Source organism: Gorilla gorilla, chromosome 6, assembly GCF_029281585.2.
Source record: "Gorilla gorilla gorilla isolate KB3781 chromosome 6, NHGRI_mGorGor1-v2.1_pri, whole genome shotgun sequence".
NCBI classification, from domain to species: Eukaryota; Metazoa; Chordata; class Mammalia; order Primates; family Hominidae; genus Gorilla; species Gorilla gorilla.
Genome location: NC_073230.2, coordinates 129,976,315 through 129,992,945, shown reverse-complemented (window position 1 = coordinate 129,992,945; position 16,631 = coordinate 129,976,315). Strand labels below are relative to the sequence as shown.

Sequence of the window (16,631 nt, the reverse complement as noted above, 5' to 3'; positions counted from 1 at the left end):
AGCATCACCCTGGTGTAATAAGGCCCAGAGTGATACAAAATTTGAATTAACTGTCATATCAGTAAGTGGCAGAATCAAAAATAGCTGAATTTGAAGCTCCCGACCAGGGGGGTCTCTTTACTGTATTTGGCTACATTGCCTCCAGTCAAAACACCCATAACCATTATTTTCATTTTAACTGCTGTACTTATACTTCTTTCATGTCTTTTAGACTGAAGGAAAAGCCAGATGATGTTCTAAAAAAAATACATTGGCATTTCAAATTTACATTAAAAATGTCTTTCCTGTATTCTTATATCACAAACTCTAAACATTATTAAAGACATGACAGATTACACAGTATTCTGTGTCCTGGGTCTCTGATTCTTTTTAGATTATGAAAGTTGAAAGTTAATTGGAATTCAGAAATTTTCATTATTAAGTATGTAAAGTATAAATACAAGTAGTTTTTTAAAAACTTTATTTTAACACCTAATACAATTGCAATTTTAAGGATTACTTGCACAAAAAAATAAACACATTTGGTATAAAAATGTATCACTTTAACACCCTTTCCCCTTCAGTCCCCCGCCCCCTCCCTCATGAACTGCACTCTATCTGGATGCAGAAACATAGAAAGACTAATGGCACAAATTACTTTTTACCTACAGGAGTTTCTGTTTATGTACCCAGGTACTCTAGAGGATACCAGCCCACTTTATCACATGAACCATTTCCTTCAGCCTGCTGAATTAGTTTCACAAAGAAACAAAGCTTATTATAAAGGCATTTTAAAAACCATTATCTTAAATTCTTTTTAGAAGCACTGACTTTTTTTTTTTTTTGCAACCATTTATATACAGTGTTACATAACAGCTCTGGAGTACAGTACATGCAGCAGAATATACCTGTTGAATATAAAATATTTTCCTTAAAATCTTCATCATTGGAATTCCTTGAAGTCTAAATCATAGAATGCCCATTACTTTGAGAAAATGGTTGAGGAGTACAAATGTCTGCATATGTTGGCCACTGAAATAATCCAAGGCTAACTGGAATAATATTCATAGCACACCAGGAGTGCATAAATAATTTACTTACATTATTAAAATACAACCCATAAAATTCAAGTTCAAGATCTTATAGGATTGTCTATGTAAATCCTTTAAGTGGTTGCCTGGAAATGCATTGTTTCTTCTTTCTCTTCTCTTCTTTTTAAAGTCCTGTATAAAATCTTCAGCTGAAGTTTATTTCTTCATCAAACAAAAGGACCACCTTTATTTGTGTCTACTGCCTCTTCTCTTCATTGCAGCAGTGCACTGTGGACAGTACCATTTGCCTTTTGGTGCCTCTGTCAATCCAACGCAGCCATAATGGAACCATTCTATAGGGCACTAGAAAGCAAAATTGCAAAAAACAAGTTTTCAGTACTTCTGAAGACAAGAGAGTATATTAAAATATGCTCAGGAGACTGAATAATCCATTTAATTTAACAATAATTAGATGTGTGACATCAGAATTTTTAGATCTAGATTATTTAGACATCATTTAGACTAAACGATAAGCTTCAGGAATGAGGAAATGAAGGCACAGAAAAATTATGCATCTTCAAGAATCCTGAGGTCCATGTAATCTAGTCCCCTCATCCTAATGAATGAAAATTCACTAGTTTTCAGCTTTCAAGGGCAAAAAGAAGTGGGATGAATCTTCTATGTAGAAGGTAAATATAACTTAAGATTTTATTTAATAGTCAGCCTTATTTGCTGTCTCATAAAGTAGAATAAGCTGATTGTAATTAAAGACATTAATTTACGTCTTATGCCCTGGATTTCCTACGTGGGTGTTTCTATTCCTAGAAATGTAGAGAAAAAGTATTCCTCTTTGAAACATATTAAGCAGAAAACTCTTTCATGGAAAGTCTTAGCAATCAGAAGAGCACAACTGGGAATAAGAAGAATCAGAGAAGCATGATGCTGGTACTCGTAGAAATCTCATTCATCATTTTCACTAACTGCCCCAGAAGAGTTTACAGTGATGTTCTTGAAATGGTTGGGCAATATTGTTTTTGCAATAACCACAAACAGCCTACAAGGGATTCTAGATAGGGAAACAGAAGGAGGCTCTGTCCCAATCTACGTGAGCATGTTGCTGTAACCCTATCAGGTCTAGGAATAGTACACATTTTAATGCACCTAGCCAGCTTCCTCAATCTTCGGATTGTTTTACAAATTTAAAACTCTTGTTAATCTTAGGATCCTGTCACTACTAAATAAGGAGGGAGTCAAAATTAATTATTAGACAACAATATTCTCAGTATTGAATAAAAAACATATCTCTAACTAAAATTAAGTCTCCTAAAAACCAAGAATTCCTTCCTTTCAAATTTCCTTTACTTTTTAGATCAGAGGTGGCTCTTATCAGCTGACACCTGCAGAGTACAGGAAAAAATATTATACTCATGAGAGGAAGATAATCTCACATTAGATCCTCAATTATCCCACCCTTCACTTTAGCACGGTGCAGCCTGAAAGAATGAATTGTTTTAAAATTCCATTTCTTCAATGTGATAAATGAACTGGATTCTAGTAAGCACAGTATTTTTTAGTAAAGGGAAAGGAAGGTATTTATAATTTTCATACAACATTAACACTTCTGAGACAATCTGCACATAAAACCATAAAATTAGCTTTAAAAATTAAAATAGGGAACACATTAAGGGACACTACCCTATTTTGAAGAGGAATATTCTAGTATTAGCATAACATAACTATTATACCTGCAAACCTGTTTTCTTAGACCAAGCCATACAGCAAATAAGACAAATATTCAAGTAATAGCAACCTGTGATTTTTTTCATTCCTAAATAGAAAAATGTAATACTTACATCTTGGTTATCACATCCCACCATCTCACCATAAGATACCTAGTTAAAAAAAATTAAATGTCTTTATTATGACTATGTAACAAACACCTAGATCCCAATTAACTGTTTATGTATGATACTGCTGGAAAATAAAGGGAAATACACTGAATATACAATTGCATTGAGAATCAAGGTATAATAGTTTTTTCCTGAAATACTCTTTTGGGCGGGGTGGGGCAAGGGTGGGAAGAAATGCACAGGAATTATCTGCCCTTCAGAAGTCTGGAAGAACTTGCTATATAAATCACCTGGATGAAGGAGTCATCTTTCTGGGTAGTTCTTATTGTAAAAATTTTAAGTTCCTTTCTTGATTATTTACTTACTGAAAGTTTTTACTTCTTGGGTCACATTAGGTCATTTATATTTTTGCAATTAATAGTCCACTTCCTTGAAACTTCTAAACTTATCTATTTTATGTCCTTTCTCATTTTTCTTTTGCTCTTCATCACCAGCACTTTAGGGCATAACTTGCTAATTCTTGAGTTCACTGAAGTTCTCAGTGGATTGAATAATTTTTCAGACAGGATTAACTACATGGCATATCTTCTGATTCTCTGCATGAGTGAAAATATATTTACATGGTCCTATGCAGAGAAATAACTTCTCTGAATATCAAGTTTTTGGGGGGCTCTTAATTTTTCCCTGAAAGCTCTACAGACATATTCCATCACCTTCTAGTTTTTTAGTGTTACAGAGGAAAACTCTAGGTTCAGTCTGATTTTGTTCTTTTGCAAGTAATCTACTTTTGTTGTCAGGATACAGGATATGCTTTTCTATCATTTGTACTGAAAAATGTTTATCGGGTGATAGTAGAACAGCTAACAAATTGTTAAAATTGTTAAAAATCAGACTGGCAACTCATACTGTTAGACACAATAATCTGCTGACAGACTAAGTCTTAAATGTGAAGAAACTGAAGCACGCAAAGTACTAGACAAAACCATATAAAAACTAGGAGAAAATATTATACAAGACAATTTTTTGTAGAAAGAAGAGCCAAAGAGAAAGCCCTTCTAAGTATATAATCCATGGCTTGCTTCATAAAAAAAAATTAACAGTCATAACTACATAAAATTAAAATTTTAGAATTATTTAAAAAAAACTAAATCAAGCAAATATTTAGAGTACATAACAAAAACAATAGAAAAATCAGCCGACACCATTAGGAATCGATTCATAATGTAAAAAACAAAAATGGTCAAAAAATGTCCAACTTCAATAATACTAGTGTATTTAAAACAATCATAATATAAAACTACCAAATTGGTACTTAGTTTTTAAAAGAAAATAATATCCAGTGTTGGACAGGGTTTAGTAAACAGGTATGTTTATTAATTTTTGGTAATAAATTTCTAGAAAATATATTTTGGTAGTCTGTCAAATATTTACAGCCTAATTTTATTTCTAAAAGATTATCCAAGAAATTAGATGTATAAAATGGATTACATTTAAAAAATGCCTATCGTAATATTATCCCTAATTTCAAACAAATTAAAACCACTAATATAATCTATAGCTAGGTATTGGTTAAAAAAACTATAGTGGACGGCATAAGAGATAACTATGTGAAAATTAAAAATATGATCTTAAAGAAAAATCATGTTCGGTATACCTGATTTAGAGAAAAAAGCCAGTAACAAGAAAGTATACACTGTGGTTCCTACTGACAAACTTACATACACACATGCATGTGCAAATCTGCATAGACATGTGTTATGAAATGCAAGCTTATGTCTCAAAATTCATATGTTGAAGCCCTAACCCCCAACGTGACTGTAATTGGACACAGGGCCTGTGAGGAGGTGGTAAAGGTTAAATGAGGTCATAGAGTGGGGTCCTACTCTGACAAGGCTGGTGCCCTTATAAGAAAAGACACCAGAGCACACTCTTTCTCCCTCTATCATGTGAGGACCCGGTGAGAAGGCAGCAGTCTGCATCTAGGAAGGGAGCCCTCCTCCAGAACTGAGTCAGTGGACACCTTGATCTTAGACTTCCCAGCCTTCACACCTGTGAGAAAATTATTTTCTGTTGTTTAAGCTACCCAGTCTGTTGTATTTTATTAAGGCAGCCAATGTGCACGTGAGGTATATGGTAGTGGTACACCAAAAATGTTTAGTTACAGGTTGTATCTGAGGGCTAGGATTATGGGTAACATTTTTCTTTATACTCAGTATTTACAGCAAATGTCACTTTTGTAAGAAGGGGGAGAAAAGTATACAAATAAAGCAAGGGTATTTTAAGTGAGTTTAAAAAAGTGCTTAAAAATGAAATAGTTCTCTTCCTTCTAGTTTATTCAGATTATACTTTTATAGATATAACAGACTTTCACCTGATTACAAATGCAGTATCGAGGTTCATTTGGGTCGTAAGTCCAATCAACCTGACTATTTGAATCAGATTCTGGCACTACAGTTGTTTGTTGAGAGATTTCTTGTACAACAGTCGATGATGAAGAACACGATGATAAGGAAGAAGAGGAGGAGGAAGATGATGACTGCTGGCTTGAAGACTTGTTGTTGTTTCTGAAAAAAATAGTATAAGTTTTATTTGCTCGCCATCCAGAAGTTACCTGAGAATAACTCCTAAATAAATAGTATAAAATGAAATGACATCAAATGTATAAATTAAAGTCTAAGCTAAAGTAATCTGGATTTACCAATGACTTAAATTGTAGGTAGTACTCTGAAGAATTAACATAAGTTCTGGCTACTTTACAGACATTATTTGTATTTTTTTTTTTTTTTTTTTGAGATGGAGTCTCGCTCTGTTGCCCAGACTGGAGTGCAGTGGCGCGATCTCTGCACACCGCAAGCTCCACCTCCCAAGTTCACGCCATTCTCCTGCCTCAGCCTCCCGAGTAGCTGGGACTACAGGCGCCCGCCACCATGCCTGGCTAATTTTTTGTATTTTTAGTAGAGATGGGGTTTCATCGTGTTAGCCAGGATGGTCTCGATCCCCTGACCTCGTGATCCGCCCACCTCGGCCTCCCAAAGTGCTGGGATTATAGGCGTGAGCCACCGCGCCCAGCCACTCATTATTTGTATTTTTAAGTAAACTGAATACTCTTCATCAAAACCTAAAGCACACACACACAAAAACATTTGATGAAAGTGGTTACAACCATCAACTGATGTGTGAATACCTACCATGAGTATGGCAGGGAACCAAGACTGTAAAAATTCACAAGTAATTTACTGCTAAGACCTATGCTATTTAAATTCTAAAAGTATAGAACTTTATCATAAGAAATTACATTAAACTTGTACCATTAAGATGAATTAATTTTTAAGATGTTTGACACTTCTGTCGTGGTTATTTCATATTGATCATTCTTTAAGGGATTAATTCACAAAAAATATAACATATTTAAAAATACAGAAAATATAACCACTAGGTAACTAATTATTTTGGCCTAGCATTTGAACTTCCATTATGTATAAACATCCAGCATATTCAGTTACCTGGGATAGACAGTGATAAATGCTATTAGGTTTTCATATTTAAAGCTTATACAATCATCCCAAGTCTCATATACAAAATCTAGGGATATTTTTATATCATCAGTTTTTGGGACCCAAGACTAAGAATGAAGATGCCTTGCTTGCTGTTAATCAAAATGAAAAATCTTGTTTAAAAAAAAAATCACCAGGATATAATTTGCATTGCATTAATTTACCTTGAAACACATGGCAAAATAAAGGGTAATAAATGAAAAGCAGTTCCATAAAATGATTTATCTTAATGAATAAAAGAAGATAAATAGAAGTCATGTATTAACAAACTCAATTTACGACTCTAGAAAAAATTAAAAACAACTCTAACACTTTTTAAAGACTTGACCCCTTCAAAGTATGGCACTATAAAATGAAAACTGCAAGTCTCCCTACCTCTGCAAGGTTAATTTTAATCCATTATATCCTGCCTTTAACATAGAGAGCCCTGGCTGAAGTGTCAAGTAGACCAAGTGTTCAGTAAAGGTATAGGGCTACTGTCACAATAAAACTTACTTGCTCTTTCGACCACTCCGTGAGTCGGCTGCTGATGAACTGGCATTCTGTGTTAATGTTGTCATAAGTGCCGAAGATGATGAATAGCCAACTGTTTCCCTGGCCATTGAAAATTCTTTTCCCAGCTGAAAGTCATTATTCTTAAATGCTTCATAACTGGCTTTTAAACTTGATGTTCTTCGTCCCTCCTTCATCTTAAATAGACATTCATTGATAGCATCAATATATGTAAATATGTAGATTTTCTTTTTCAAGTTTTACAAATTATAGTTTTATTTTGGTTTATCAAATGTTAATTTATATTGTTTAAACTATTATTTTCATCACTGGAATTTAAGCTTTTTTTTTTTTTTTTTTTTTTTTTGAGGTGGAGTTTCGATCTGTCGCTTGGGCTGGAGTCTAGTGGCACGATTTTGGCTCACTGCAACCTCCGCCTCTCAGGTTCAAGCAATTCTCCTGCCATAGCCTACCGAGTAGCTGGGATTACAGGCACCCAACAGGCACCCAGCTAATTTTTTTGTATTTTTAGTAGAGACGGAGTTTCACCATGTTGACCAGGCTGGTTTTGAACTCCTGACCTCAAGTGATCCACCCGCCTCGGCCTACCAAAGAGCTGGGATTACAGGTGTGAGTCACTATGCCTGGCCTAACCTTTTTTATTTAAAGATTTAAAATAAGATTTTACACAGTTAGAATATAAACTATGGGATGGGCAACTTCTTAATTGGGAATATAGACAAACTATACAGAAGTGAACAAACTCAAGATGACCTAAGTCCAAGGCTACAGGGGAAGCCTTGGAACTGGCAGAAAGAACGAAGAACTATGCTAGCATGTGCTGTGGACTGCAGTCAAGAACATGGGCAACATGAGCAGTTATTGTGAGAAGGGTCTGCATATAATCCACATGATAAACCTATTTTTTAGTTTTCATTATCAATCAGGCAATTCCTACGTATTATTTCATTAAATAAAATATCACATATCATGAAATCATGACTTAAAAATGAAAATATACAATGTTAGAAAACTATTTGTTCACATCCAGTTATTTCTATTAGGTTTCCAATGATTCCGACAAAATGTAACATTTTGTCTCTAAACCCTTTACTTTTTACCTGAGCTGTAGCCTGAACTGCTTGAGCAGCTGCCATGGTAATTGCCCCTGCACCAGTTCCTGAAGATAACGAGCCAATGTTATAGGATCCCAGAGGTTGGGAGGAATTCACATTGTAGGCATTGTTAGAAGAGGCTGTGGAATTATTATTTCGACAACCTGTGTAGATGAAAAAAAGAAAGAAAAATGGTTGCGGAGAACATAATGTTAGTGAGTCTAAATTACATTATTTCCCAGCACAGACATATAATCATTAAAATTTTTTTTTTTTTTTTTTTTTTTTGAGACAGAGTCTCGCTCTTTCGCCCAGGCCGGACTGCAGTGGCGTGGCGCGATCTCAGCTCACTGCAAGCTCTGCCTCCCGGGTTCACGCCATTCTCCTGCCTCAGCCTCCCGAGTAGCTGGGACTACAGGCGCCCGCCACGGTACCCGGCCAATTTCTTGTATTTTTAGTAGAGACGGGGTTTCACCGTGTTAGCCAACATGGTCTTGATCTCCTGACCTCGTGATCCGCCCGCCTCGGCCTCCCAAAGTGCTGGGATTACAGGCGTGAGCCACCGCGCCCGGCCTAATCATTAAAATTTTTAATGTCACTTGTACATTAAGTCAACTGAATAATGCATTTGGTTTTCCTTTTTCTTCTTTCTCCATATGTATACTTTAACCAGGTAAAGAAACTGTATGATTCATTAATCCTGAAAGACTTTATTTCCCCTTACTCTAACACAAACAAACAAAGCAATCATATTTAAGAATATTAACTTACCTAGTGTATTTTCCTTAGAGACATCTGACGTAAGGGTGGATAGAAGAGCTTCAGATTTAAATTTCTTTTCAGGAATATGATCTGTTGTCGTATGGTGAGAAGTTGGATTATATTTCCTTTCTAAATATAAATAAAAAATTCATGTGTTTTTAAACTTTAGAGAACTATGGACAAGGCATAATACTTATATCCAGTTAAAACGTGAAACAGTATGATCTGGGTTCCTCATAAAATACAGAACATGATGTTTCTTCAGAAGGCAGGACAAGCAGAACTCTGTGTCACATGTTTATTAAGAGTAGACTTCTCCACCATTTAAAAAACTTCCAGCAAAGTACTAAAGATAACCCAAGATACACCATGGGCTCACATACAATGTGAGGGAAATTTTGTTTTCAAAATGCAATCTACCACTTAAAATAGTTTCCCACCAAATTGACGTGTCAAAAGATGTACTGATATAGTCATTTTTTGACTGTTATCAACCAGCCAGCCAGTCATCTAACTAACAATTCATCCACTCACTGACTTACCAACCATTCAGACTTAATTATATGCCAAACATTAGGTTAAGCACTGGAGAAGCAAGGATGAAAAAGACAAAGGGCCTATTACAAAATAGTTTATTGTTTGGCTCAGTTGAAAAGCTCCCTAAGGAGAATGCTCAGTTGAAAAGCTCCCTAAGGAGAATCAGGTATGTGTGTATGAAGGGAATATATGCTATTAGTATTATACATTCTCCTTCTATGCATTTAAGAGAAAACAGAATACCCATTTCCGAATCACATATGCTCCCCCCAAGGAAAAAGATAAGTCTGCCAGTACTTGCAATGAAAAAAAAAGAAGGGATTTATTTCACAATTGGTTGTGTAGAGTTAAAAAAAGAGAACATATAGGTGATATAATAAGGTTTTCATTGTTTTTAAAACTTAGCTGCACTACACCAAACTTACTTTCCACTGGAGTATGTGAATGAGCATGGTGATTGTTCACTGGCTGTGAAGGAGTGTCTAATTCCAAAGATCCTAAAAGAAGAGAGGCACAGAGATACACCACCATTAAATGTCACCGCAGAACTTCACATGTCACTCAACTACAGGCAATGAGTTCCCTTACCCAGCAGAGGACTAGCAAGTTCTGATGCATATGCCTGTATTTATTTTAGCCAGACATGTTAGAGGATCACCACTGTCCATCCCACACTGAGTTATCCTCTCTCTAAACAATAAGTTATCTTTTTCCCAATACTTATCTTAAGTACAAAATGGCTCAAGGCATACTCATGTCTAATTAGGGAATTCACCACAGTGGGTGCCATATAAATGGATGAATGGACACTGTAATCTCATTACTGGTAAGAGTCAACCTAGTTTTACTGAGTTGAAGACCTTTTAATGGGAGATTCTGAAGTTCTACGTGATGGGGGACATTACTATATGAAAAAAATTATTTGATCATTAAAATGACATTATGATAATAAAGACTTCCTAAAAGAAGTTAGGGATTTTGTTCTCAAAAAGTGAGGAATAGAATCTCTAACACCAAGCTTTAAAATACCTCTAAATACATTTTTCTGGGTTTATTTTTGATCCCTTGAGATGAAATTATGGCAGGGCACAGGGTGGAGCAGTTTTTATAACTTGATCCAATTTTGTTTCATATGTCTGTGTCCTTAGAGAGGATGCTTTATTAACCTTCCTGCAGTACTGAATAGGCATGAATTATCATTACTCACAGCTATCATCAGCATTTTAAAAAAATCAAAGCAGATACGGAATTTTTAATTTTGTCTCACAATACTTATTATCTTTATATAGGGTTCCTCCAGAAGAAAAGTATCACAAATAAATAGGATGATTATCTAAAGTGATGGATCTACTTTTGAACACAAAAATGCAACTATGGATACCAAGACAGATTTGTGATTGGCTTCCCTAGCTGACTTCTAGTGAGTAGAGAGATACATAGATTGGCACTGTAAAGAAATCTTTCATCTGTGTGTAGAAACAGGTACATATTCTTACTGTTGAAATGCACCAAGAAAAAAAGGTTTGTAAGTTTTAATTAAATTCTAGTAGAAATTAGCCATAATATTAATTTGGTTCAATTAACATCTAGTGAGTGCCTACTCTACACCTAGTACCACACTAACTGCTTTTATGTACATCACCTATTTAGGTTGAAGAAACGCTAAATTAGTTAAGGAAACAGTGCTCATGCTTCCATTTTTGGGAAGTCACACCAAAGAAGTGACAGGGGTAAGTTATAGCAGGAGATCAAATAGAGCCTTGCAAAGAAATATCAAAATGGTTTCTTGCTGCTAAGGGAAAGAAGAAAACACTTCTTTAAGAAAAAGAGGTAGTGTTATGAAACCAATGTGAGTCTTTTTCAGTATATGCAGTTAAGGAAAAGCCATAAAGTAATTCTTAAGAAGAGAAACTAACAACTTTCCTCAAAGCTTAAGTGTATAAAGAGGCAGAGTAAAGTCAACACACTTAATGCAAGATGGTTAATTTGTCTCCCAATGGTTACGTTTCTTTAAATTTGTTCTTACCACTCAACTTACTAGTATATGTGGATATAAAATGATTTAATATGTTGTTTCATAAAGAGTGAGTGGATGATATCCTATATTATCTCTCTCAGTATCCATGACCCAAACATTTCCAACTGCTAGGGTCCAAGCTATCTGGCCTGGATGCCACCATCCACTGAAGGGCAGGATTTCAAAAGCCTCTGTGGGACAAGGTCTTCTCAGCGATTTGCACATGTACTGTCCAATATTGATGGAAAACTGTAAATTTTACTTACGCCTCTCTAATATTTCTGTAATTCCAGCATTATCAGCTTCCAGCTCCATTTTAAACTTAGCCAGTTCCTGATCCAGCTTTCTCAAGTGTCGATCTACCTGTTTCAAAGAAGATCAAAGATAACCACCAAAATTTGGGACACTGTTAAAGTGTCAGCTTAATGAGGAAACCTAAATTTTTGTTTCTTTTAGTGAATCTGCTTAGTATCCTTGAGCAAGTCAATTAATCTATGCCTCAGAGGTTTTTAATCTATAAAATGAGGGTGTTAGGCTAAATAATCTCCCAAGTCTCCTTCAACAAATTTTAAGTTCTAAGACCCAGACTCTCAACTTGTTAGGAAATGTTCTATACTCAATTTTCAGAAGTAAGGACATGAAAATTAAAGCAAAACTGATTAGGGATTAGAGAATGGGAGGAGGGGATGGTGGAGGCTGGTCACTTTTCATAATATGCCCTGTGATTACTTAGAGCCTAATCTCCTGCTTATAAGGCTATCATCCACACTGTCATACGATAAAAGCTATTATTTAGAATGATGAAAGATCTTCAGTCTACAAAGAAGTTCCTATATTCTATACATCTATTACTCTAAGGCATGAGAGTGAATCATAATGCTTGTAAACATTTATGTGAAGAGGTGAAACAAAAGGGATTGTTGGCCAGAAAACTCCATTCCTCAAAGGATCTGGTTAAAATTATTTTATTTATAATACTATTTCCCTAGTTAACTTGGCAAAATTTTATTTTGTCACTGAGAGATCTTTTGACTAATTTCAGAAAATTATATGACACCTCAAACTAACAAAAAATGTCTTAATGTATTTTTTAAGCTTAATATTAAATGTTTTAATATTTTTTCAAACTCATTACTTTGAAGTGAAACCAAAAAATACACAAATTCTTTGAAAAATATTCATGTCACATTATTGACAACATCCTTTTCTAAGTCTAGTTTCCCACTGGATTACTGCTAGAATTAGAAATAACTTTCTTACAGATATCAACATGTGCTATGATACTCCACCAGGGCAACATTTTAAGTAAGGTTTAGAATTAAATAATGTGTAACTAACATGAGGAAGAAGGGGAGAAAGGTAGCAAAACACAATGTGCATGGGTTAGATGCCTATGAAGAGGAGGTAAGGTGCTTGACGCATCAGATGACCTATCTTTTCTAGCCCTCAATCTGCTCTTTTGAAGTTATTACTGTCTCTACTTTATAGGTGAAGGAATTAAGGCTCAGAAGGGTACTTAAGTAATATGCCCAAGGTCATATAGCTAATGCATTACAGAAACCAAATTTAACTTTATTTGTAACAAATTGTGCTTTGCCATTTACCTGACATTGACTTCTGAACTTTCTGCATGCAGAAAACAACTGTTTTTTTTTGAAAAACATTCTTCAGAATAATATAACTCAAGTATAAAAACTAGTAATATTGTCCTATTATTTGTATTTTATATATTAACAACAATCATTAGGGTGTTGGTTTGTGATTTTTTCAATAACTGAAAGCCAGTTTTCCTTCTACCTTTACACACACATTACTTTTCAGAGTTCTAGAATATTTAAAAACCTATAACATCACATATTATGGATACTTGCTCCTATTCAAAGAATCTGCAGGTAATTGAGCATCCTTTAATGGAACTTCCTTTCCAATAATAGTGTGAACACAGACGTCTGTTATTTGAGCATACCTCTTTCATTGTCAAAATTTAATCTCAAGGGAAATCAGAAAAAATATTCAAATTTAAGTTCCAAGACCACTAATGCAATGAAAACACTCCACTGCTTTTTGTACCTACAATTATACTAATAATAAATATTGAGCTATTATGTGCTTGGTGCTGGATTAAATGGAGGATATATGAAGAATGGAAGAGAATCACTGCCTTCATAGGAATTAGAATTTAGCTGACAAATCAAGATTTATATATGATTTTTAATACAATAAGGGATAAAAATATAGTCTAGATGTCACAAATAAGCAACAGTTCAAAAAGAGTCAGAAGTTGTACATAAAAAAGTAACACTGGTAGACACGAAGGAGGTATGAATTAGACAGTGAAGATGGATTGTATTCAAATAGAAGGAAAAAAGGAATCACAATAAAAAACGTAGAGACAGAAATACAAACAATATGCTTAGAGAAAAACAAAGTATGATGTAGCGTGTAATATGTATATAAAGCACAGTGAGCAAGAATGTTAGGTTGAGGGGGTAGTGTTAGGGTGAGATAAAGACCTTTCTTTTTCATACCATACACCTTGCCCTAACTCACTTCACCTCTGCATTTAAGGATTGTTTCATTTTATTAAATATATTATTGATAAAGTTCACTACATATGAAAATGTTAAAAATAATGACAAGACTTTCAATACTAGATAGCTCAGAAAAGGCACTAGAACCTAAAGGGTTAATAACTCTAAAAACCAAATTCATAGTTAAAATAAACAAAGACAGAAAAGCCTTAACCACTTGTGGTAGGTATCTTTATAAGACAGCTTCCAATCATTCTCACTTCCTCATATGTAAAAGAGATTATGACCTGATTAATATTATAAGCAATTATTAGGCAATGAGCATTATTTTTCTTCTATTTACTACTGCTGTACTAAATCAAATTAGAAGTTGGAAAGTCCCACTGACCACAAGAATTAACTTAAGCTATAAAGCACTAGGATAAACAATATTAAACAGCCATAATAAGAGCTGTGAACTTGCCTGAAATCCATCATGTGCATTCCCTCAACCTACATGATTCTGAACGGTTACAGCACCTCTTCTAGCTGATCACCATGTTGTCCCCACAGGCATCAAGCAAAGCAAGGATGTAAGTTACCTCACCCTTCCACAAATATCTGCTTTCATAAGACTGATTTACAATAGTAAAGAGGGTACTGATCCAATTGAGAGATTTTCCATTAGCCACAGATTCCTAAAACAGGGCTAACCACAGAGTCTAATTAGACTGATTAGACTTTTTTCCCAGTTAATGTCAACAAGTGCTATAAACAAAGTTTCCTTGCCCTATAACCCCAAATCATATTCTACAACCCCAAATCATAACAGCTTTAAGTTTAAACTCCTATAATTTTTCTAGCCTCTTTAAAGACAAAGGATATTCTACCAACATTACTTGTTAACATACTCATGATCATAGCAAATTTAAGTCATACTTGGCCCCTCTGCACAAAACAAACAAAAAATTCTTCATTCTATAATATTTGCACAGAGTTGTAATCTTCGACTCTTTCTTTTTTGACTCTCTGGTTTTCTAATATTCACATTTAAAGTGTATCACTAATGGACCCAAACAAAACTAAATACAGCTTTTTTAAAGTCTCTACATGATCTACTGCTTCCAATACAATCAATTTATAAAATTTAGATGTCTAGCTTGCCCTATTGGAATAGGCAATCAAGTCTGTTACATTCTAAGTTGAAATAGACAGCAGTAAGTTAAATTTCTAACCATGAAAAGGTCTAGTAATAGCGAGTAAGGAGGGTAAATTGGGGAAGAAGAAGAAACCATGATAGCAAAGTATTTCTCAGATGACAGGTCATGAAAATGATTCTTTATATCTCTAAATTAGATTTAAACTAGATGAAAATGTGACCTATCGTTATGCTGAAACAAATACTTGAGAGGCCTTAGCATATAACTCTGTCTAATCATCTTCCTGAAAGACAATAAGGACAGGACAGAAATCAAAAGGTCAAACTCACATATTTCCTTAATTAGAGTATCAGATGAAAACTCTCAAATTTATAGGTAAAATGTGCATCTGAAATATAATCATCTCAGGAACAGGCCAGGATATAAAAAAAGAAGCAAGTTCAAGGGTATTGAGCACTGCAAGAGACTGCTAAAATCATTCAAGCATTAACTAAAAACTCAAATTTTATCAGGGTACGTATAAATCAACTTTATTAGGTATTGCAATCTAATACATCCTTATGACAGTGACATCTGGCTGAGAAACACAAATAAGTATTTAACGACTATTTATGAGTATCATGCTTCTAGAACAAAACTATTTTAACAGGATAGATTTTGTTTGTGTTAGTCAAATTTCACTAAAACGGCTACTAAAATAAACTGTCAGTTTCTTCTACCAGAACCCTAAAACAAATTTCTTCATTGATAATATGTTGATAATATGTAGTTTGGTTTATTCCTTAATAAATGAGGTGACCAGTGCAGTGATGGTCACAGGAAAAAAAATGTTTACTACTGGTTTAAAAGTAAATAAAATATTTCAATGAAAAAATACAACGAAATGCAATGCCATATAAAACACTGAGGGATAAAATCAAACACAATTGCATACTATGGTGATGTACCATAAATTCTGTAAAAGTAATACATGCTTATTTAAAATTCCTATAATATAATGTTTAAGCAAAGGCATACATACACAAAATCTCTTTTAAGGTCTATATTCCACGCCTCTGTTTAAAGTCCTTCACTGGCTTCCCACTGCTTTAGACTAAGAATCACTCTCCTCCTAGACTGGCTTGCAAGGCCCCCATGCATTAGCTCCTGCCTGCTTCCTTTCATGCTGCTCCTTTCCCATTACAGACCACAGACCAACCACCCCGGCCTCTCTCTTGGTTCAACTTGCCAAGTCTTTTCCACTCCAAACTTTGCCCTTGGTATACCACGTGCCTGAAACATTCTTTCCTTAGCTTTTCCAACAGGTGGTTCTTTCTTATTTTCCAAGTACCACCTCAAATGTCATCTCCTTAGACTACATTCTTAACAGCCTTCGCCAGTTATTCAATTGTCTCTCCCTTTCTCCCCCTTCCTCTCTCCTTTCTACAATGTTTATTTCCTCCTGTGTACTTATCAAAATCTAAAATAGTCTTTATTTAATAGTTTGCCAGGCCAGGTGTGGTGGCTCACGCCTGTAATCCCAGCACTTTGGGAGGCCGAGATGGGCGGATCACCTGAGGTCAGGAGTTCGAGACAGCCTGGCCAACATGGTGAAACACCATCTCTACTAAAAATACAAAAATTA

At 34.8% G+C, this 16,631-nt stretch overlaps 1 protein-coding gene across 2 annotated transcripts in view; it reads right to left on the bottom strand.

Annotated features, from left to right (window-relative positions):
* Positions 1-443: 443 nt before the first annotated feature.
* ING3 (inhibitor of growth family member 3) overlaps positions 444-16,631 on the bottom strand; it is a 28,654-nt gene continuing 12,466 nt past the window's right edge. Inside the window, exons 5-12 of one of the 2 annotated variants that reach the window (XM_031013417.3) lie at positions 11,604-11,700; positions 9,746-9,817; positions 8,793-8,912; positions 8,028-8,185; positions 6,910-7,103; positions 5,232-5,424; positions 2,864-2,902; positions 444-1,373 (exon numbers count right to left, since the gene is read on the bottom strand). In XM_031013417.3, the coding sequence (XP_030869277.1) occupies positions 1,257-1,373; positions 2,864-2,902; positions 5,232-5,424; positions 6,910-7,103; positions 8,028-8,185; positions 8,793-8,912; positions 9,746-9,817; positions 11,604-11,700 (990 nt within the window). In that variant the 3' untranslated portion in view covers positions 444-1,256. Of the gene's footprint in view, positions 1,374-2,863; positions 2,903-5,231; positions 5,425-6,909; positions 7,104-8,027; positions 8,186-8,792; positions 8,913-9,745; positions 9,818-11,603; positions 11,701-16,631 lie in introns of those variants that run through there. The other variant, XR_008681238.2, reaches the window with a different exon arrangement.